This window comes from Xiphophorus hellerii, chromosome 4 (assembly GCF_003331165.1).
Source record: "Xiphophorus hellerii strain 12219 chromosome 4, Xiphophorus_hellerii-4.1, whole genome shotgun sequence".
NCBI lineage: Eukaryota > Metazoa > Chordata > Actinopteri > Cyprinodontiformes > Poeciliidae > Xiphophorus > Xiphophorus hellerii.
The window spans coordinates 2,175,870-2,182,293 of record NC_045675.1 but is presented as its reverse complement, the minus strand read 5'-3'; the positions used below and the strand labels follow the sequence as shown (position 1 = coordinate 2,182,293).

Here is a 6,424-nt window from a genome sequence, read left to right as displayed (position 1 = left end):
CCAGAAATATGGATGTAAATTATCTAATTTATCAGGTTTTTCCATGTTTAGAAAAGGCAGGATAGATTATATGTGGTGGCATGTCACACTTTTCAGATCTTCGTTCGCAATAAGGTTTGCAAATAATGTTCCATTTTTCTTCCACTTCTCCATTACCCACCACTTTGTTTTGGTCTTAAGTAGAGAAGTCCAGTGAGGTACATCGAAGTTTGTGGTTTTAACCTGACAAAATGACAAAAGGTTCACAAGGTATGACTATTTTTTAAAGTCAACGGAGTGTTGGGACCGACAGATAAGGAAAATGTTGTAAATAATGCGAGAATAAAAACTTATAATGCCAGAATAAATTCATAATTTTACCCAAAGTTGTGAAAATATGACAAATTATAATTTTACCAGAATAAAGCTGTAATCTCACCTGAATAAAGTCATAATTTTAGCAGAATAAAGTCATAAAGTCGTTATAATACAAGAATAAAGTTGTAATAATTCAAGGATAAGATTAATGCCAGAATACAGTCATGAAAATATGAGAATTAAATTGGAATTTTAGAATAAAGTCGGAATAATATTAGAATAAAGTCATAATTTTACCATAATAAATTTGTTACAATACAAAAATAGAGCTATAATATTACAGGGAGAAAAATCATATTAGCAGAATAAACTTGTAATAATAGGAGAATAAAGTCGTAATAACATGATAAAGTCTTTATAATATGAAAATAATTCCGTAATATTACCAGAATAAAGTAATGATATAGGAAAATTAAGTATTAACTTCATGAGAACTTCTCCACGAAAAATAACTAAAAACTTCAAATGAGTCATTTTAACCATCTTGAGAAGTTATACTTTATTGGTTTACAAATAAGAAAATAGTAGCAGGACTTTAAAACAACCGAGTAGTTTTTAACTAGGTTGCGGTTACATTGGGTGATACAACGACCCCTGGTGTTCAAAAGCGGGGACTACACCTCATAATATTTTAACCAGCTCCAGATCGCCTTTGTGTTAGTTTGAAAGCAATTTTACGGAAGCTGAAAGGCGATTATTGCCGCCAGAGCTCCTTTTTAGCCACTTCCAGGTTCTCCTCCGACATGAAGCGGCTGTAGCTGCTGCAGCACAGCGGCAGCGGGTCGCTGCGTGGCGGTTTCCGGTGTCCGTCCGTCTGCTGGAGGATGGCGTCCGGCTTCGACCGCATCCCCTCCGCCGCCGCCGGTCTGAGAACCGAAAACACCCACGGTTACCGAGCGCAAACCAGAGACTGCGACAAGGAGCGTCGATAAGCAACTACGGTGAGCTCTGGCGGATCGCTCTGCCTCTCGTTGCGGGTTTGTTCGTTTTAGCGGATGCGAGGAGGCTCGGCTGCAGGAGGCGGATTTTTCCCCCTGCAGCTCCGGGGAAGGCCTGCTCTGATGTGGGCTGCCTCCGCCGCTTAGCCTCGCTTCAAGCCAGCCGTTTTTCCAGCTTCAACCGTGACGCTACACGCTGCAGCGCTCCAGACGCCCGTCATAGTTAGAAATCAGCTTGTTTTTGTACTTAATCACTTTGAAACCCCGGATGTTATTCTCCTTTTATTTTTTCAAATGAGAGGAAGCTCCAGCCGTTAGCAGCTAGCATGCTAACATCGAGCTACATCCTGCAACAGAAACGTTTTTATGGCTCACTCTGAAGCCCTGAAAGAAATGACATCTTCAAACAAGGCGCTTTGTTATTGACATGTTTACAAAAACCCGAATTAAAAAATGTGTGAAAACTTAATACCTTTATATGTCTGATTAGCGCTCCAGGAAATAGACCGAGCCCATTGATTCTGTTTTCTTTCTGAAGCGAAAGCTACTTTGACGAAGTGACATCTTAAGGGCTTTCTTTGCGCTCAAGAGCAAACAGTCTTGTGCTACAAACAGAAATAACACTTAACACAGTAGTTTACAAGTATTTTATTTAGTTTTATATCACTTTGAATTTATTATTACTTTGTTAGACATTGTTTCAGCTTAAATACTTACATTATTTCAGTGTTATCTTGTTTATTTGTTGTTTATTTATTTTTCTCTTTACTCTGCGCCCCCCTCCAGGGTTTCTCCAGACATTGAGCGATCCATTACAGACTTTCCTGCAGCTGCATCCATCCTTGTGTCAAATTTGGGATATCCTCCCTGCATCCAGGATGACGGAGGCATGGCAGCAGCAGCAGCAGCAGCATGCAGTGGCTCCACCCTCTGTTGTGCACACTCTCCCTCAGGCAGGCGACAACTCTCTGAGCTGCACCGTGTACGGTGTCGTCCTGCAGCCGGACGCCTCCCTGCAGCAGCCGCAGCATCCGCAGCAGCACGTCGTCCAAGCGCAGCAGGCCTCCTTGCAGGTAGGGGCCGACAGAGGGCATAAATGCGGAGCCTGTGGCCACGACATTTCCCACCTGGCCAACCCACACGAGCACCAGTGCATGGTGACGCAGGACCGCTCGTTCCAGTGCACGCAGTGTATGAAGATCTTCAGCCAGGCGACCGACTTGTTGGAGCACCAGTGCGTTCAGGTGGAGCAGAAGCCGTTCGTGTGCGGCGTCTGCAAAATGGGCTTCTCGTTGCTTACTTCGCTGGCACAGCATCACAACTCGCACGGTAACAACCCGATGAAGTGCTCCATCTGCGAGAAGACGTACCGGCCGGGCTCCGGGAACGTCACGCCCACCTCGTCCGCCGCCAACCCCCAGCAGCCCTCCAGCGGCGAGACTTCCGGCGGTGGCGCGGTCATCAGTGCCGCCTCACCGCCAACGTTCGAGGCATCCGCGCCCGACCGGCCGTACAAGTGTTCCGTGTGCCACAAGTCCTTTCGCCATCTGTCGGAGCTAACGCGCCATGAGCGGATACACACGGGGGAGAAGCCGTACAAATGCGACACGTGCGACAAAAGCTTCAGCCAGTCATCGCATCTGGCGCACCATCAGCGCACGCACAGCTCTGAGCGGCCGTACAAGTGCGCCGTGTGCGAGAAGAGCTTCAAGCACCGCTCCCACCTGGTGCGGCACATGTACGCGCACTCAGGTGAGCACCTGTTCAAGTGCAATTTATGCGAGATGCACTTCAAAGAGTCGTCGGAGCTCCTGCACCACCAGTGCCAGCCGGAGAGCGAGAGGCCGTTCCGCTGCGGCTCGTGCGGGAAGAGCTTCAAGCGGCCGTCCGACCTGCGGCAGCACGAGCGCACGCACTCCGAGGAGCGGCCTTTCCAATGCGACGAGTGCCAGATGAGCTTCAAGCAGCAGTACGCGCTGGTGCGCCACCGCCGCACGCACAAGAACCCCGCCGACCGGCCGTTCAAGTGCAACCTCTGCGACAAGGGCTTCCTGCAGCCGTCGCATCTGCTCTACCACCAGCAGGTCCACGGCATGGAGTCGCTCTTCAAATGTGCGTCCTGCCAGAAGTCCTTCAGCCAGTCGGGGGAGCTGTTGCGGCATAAATGTGGCGGTGAGGTGGAAAAGCCTTACAAATGCGACGTGTGCGGCAAAGGTTACAAAAAGAATTCCACGCTGCAGCGGCACCAAAGCACTCACTGCACAGAGAAGCCGCTCAAGTGCTCTCTGTGCGACAAGCGCTTCGTGTCGTCGTCCGAGTTTGTCCAGCACCGCTGCGACCCGACGCGGGAGAAGCCGCTGAAGTGCCCCGACTGCGAGAAGCGCTTCAGGTACTCCTCAGAGCTGCAGCGGCACCGCCGCGTCCACACGGGCGAGAAGCCGTTCAAATGCGCCAACTGTGACAAGAGCTTCAAGCAGCGGGAGCACCTGGCCAAGCACCAGAGCGTGCATTCACGGGAGACGCAGTTTAAATGCGTGTGGTGTGGCGAGCGCTTTGTCGACCTCACGGCGCTGCAGGAGCACACGGTGCAGCACACAGCGGAGAACGAGAACTTCCCCGAAGCGCCGTGCATCCAATGAACTCCGAAAACACTCCCAGTGACTCCTGCTTTTGGTGAATCCAAGACACAGAGGGGGGAATCGTACGACGGCGCATTAGGGCCATCGTAGATAGGGGAAAAAAAGGAATGGATTTCTGCCCAAAAAACAAAATATTTTAAAATTAATATCAGAAATGTTCTAGAAAACAATTGAAAATTTCTGAGCTTCAAAACTTGAAAGTTTGAAAGAAAAACTTCAGAAATTTGAGAAAAACACTGAAATGTCTAAACTCAAAATTGAAAATTTGCAAGCAGAAACTCAAAAATTTTAATCTCAGAAATTTTCAAGGAAAAAAAAATTTCACCTTTTTCACTCCAAAAGTTGAAAATTTGCTAGAAAAGAAAACTTTTAGATTAGTCTCAAGATTTTTCTAGAACAAACTTAGAAATTTCTGAACTCGGTCAAAAATTTGCAAAAGAAAAAAAACCTTAAAAATTTTAAGATTAAGCTCAGAAATCTTTTAGAAAAACACTTTGAAATTTCTGTCCTCATAGTTGAAAATTTGCAAGCAAAAACTCAAAATGTTGAACTTTAGCTCAGAAATTTTCAAGAAAAAACTCAGTAACTTTGAGGAAAATCTCACATATTTTTTGTAGAACAAACTTGTACATTTCCAAGCTCAAAGACAAAAATTAGCAAAAAAAACAAACAGCTCAACATTTGACTTTCAAAGCTCTGAAATTATTAGGTGTTTCTTTTATTTTTTACAAAATTCCATCTCCATTGTCCCTCAGACGCCGCCGTAGGGAGTCGGGATCCCTCTTCTATTTGAAGAACAAAAACTAGAGCAGAAAGAAATGGATGTGAATCTTGGAGCGCGGGACGGTTTTCTCTGTAAAGTCTGGGACCGTAGTCTGTGGTTGCATGTGGTTGTTTGTTCCGTAACCGTTGTTGAGAAAGATGGCTCTCGTTTCCAGACAGTCATCCCATTTGTGTCGACTCCTCTTCAGTCCATGTGCCTTTTTATTATTCTTATTATTGTTATTATTAGTTTTTATTCTTTCTGCTCACTCGTTTTTGTTTTTATTTAACGTCCGGTGAAGCTGAAAGCGAACACGTCAGTAGAACGTAGATCCATCTATTTGTGCATGGATTCTTCTCCCACATTAGTATTACTGTTGTATGATAGCGTTGCTTTATTTAGGACATCCTCAGAGGAAGAAGAAGAAGAAAAGACTTCATATGGATTTGTGAAAGTGTACAGCCCGTCTCCTATAAAATCTGTGTTGTTGCATCTTTGTATTAAAACAAGCGACATGTAGGTAACTAACCCACGTACCTATCGTGTCGTAGAAACACTTGACTTGTGCAATAGGACATGGACAGTGTAATATTTATGACTACTGATTCATGGAATAGTCTACTCTGTTATATTATAGATTGTGTGTATACGCAATGTAAACTCTGATAACTGTATAGTGCTTATGTTACCTGCTTTTTTATTCACTCTGAATGAGCTTCATTTCCACCGGAAATATCACAAGTTTTAACCCCACGAAGCATTATGTTGCTCACTTGCCACAGATGTAGTTGCATTAGTTTTAGATATAACAAAAGTTATTATTATTATTATTATTGAGTATTGTTATTTGTTTTTAAGAATTGGCCTTGTATTGTTTCCACTGAATCCTAGCCTCCTCCTGGTCCAACAGGACTTAAAAATCTGAGTAAAACTTGCCACTTATGTGTTTTTTTTTTTTGTTGTTTTTTTTACCAAGGATAAAGGTAAGAAAAAAATAGAAAAATATGTGTGTACTTTAGTTTACTGTGTGGATTTATATTCTGTACAATCTTTGCAGTATATTTAAAGGAAAGATTTTGGAGTCGTGGACTTGGGGGGTTTACAGGGTGGCCATGGTTTGAATCCTGGTGAGTTCGCTTCAGAAGCTCCAGTTGGAGTTCATCGAAGCGTAAGGATATCATTATAAACCCTGTTCATACTGTATATTAAAATAAACCACCCTTATAATAAGCTGCTCCGCCTCTGCTAAATTCTGTAAAACATTTATCCACCATTTTGCCAACAAGAAACTTCAATTTTATTTCATTTTTTAGTGTTTGATGTACTTGGATATTTTGAATCAAGAACATGCATAAATGGTATTTTTGCTAGATATATAAACTTACAATAAGGATATTTATTAATATCTTTATAAAAATAATAATAAAAACAATTTGCAATTCATTCCGACTCAACTATGGACAACATACGAATTATTTTGTTGTCCAGGCGTTTTTAAAACTTACCTTTTTAACAGTTTCGTCACCTAAACCAAACATCTTTGCAATGAAATATTTTAATCAATCGACAATCCTTAAAAATGTATATATATATTTATTTTTAAAAAGTAGTACATTTGTCTACTTCAATGCTTATAAGACTAAGATTAATATAAATAAAAAAAATATTTGCGATAAATCACGAGTTAGCTGGACAATATGCAATTAAATACTTTAATCAAACGCCCT

At 43.1% G+C, this 6,424-nt stretch overlaps 1 protein-coding gene across 1 annotated transcript; it reads left to right on the top strand.

Moving 5' to 3' along the window:
* The first annotated feature begins 811 nt into the window (after positions 1-811).
* LOC116719264 (zinc finger protein 319-like) lies at positions 812-4,030 on the top strand. Its single transcript, XM_032561757.1, has 2 exons — positions 812-1,298; positions 2,082-4,030. The coding sequence occupies exon 2, from the start codon at positions 2,174-2,176 to the stop codon at positions 3,932-3,934; it is 1,761 nt and encodes a 586-aa protein (XP_032417648.1). The 5' UTR covers positions 812-1,298; positions 2,082-2,173; the 3' UTR covers positions 3,935-4,030.
* The last annotated feature ends 2,394 nt before the right edge of the window (positions 4,031-6,424 follow it).

Excerpts from the sequence above, each read along its gene's own strand:
- LOC116719264 (XM_032561757.1), top strand. The coding sequence starts at position 2,174 with ATGACGGAGGCATGGCAGCAGCAGCAGCAGCAGCATGCAGTGGCTCCA.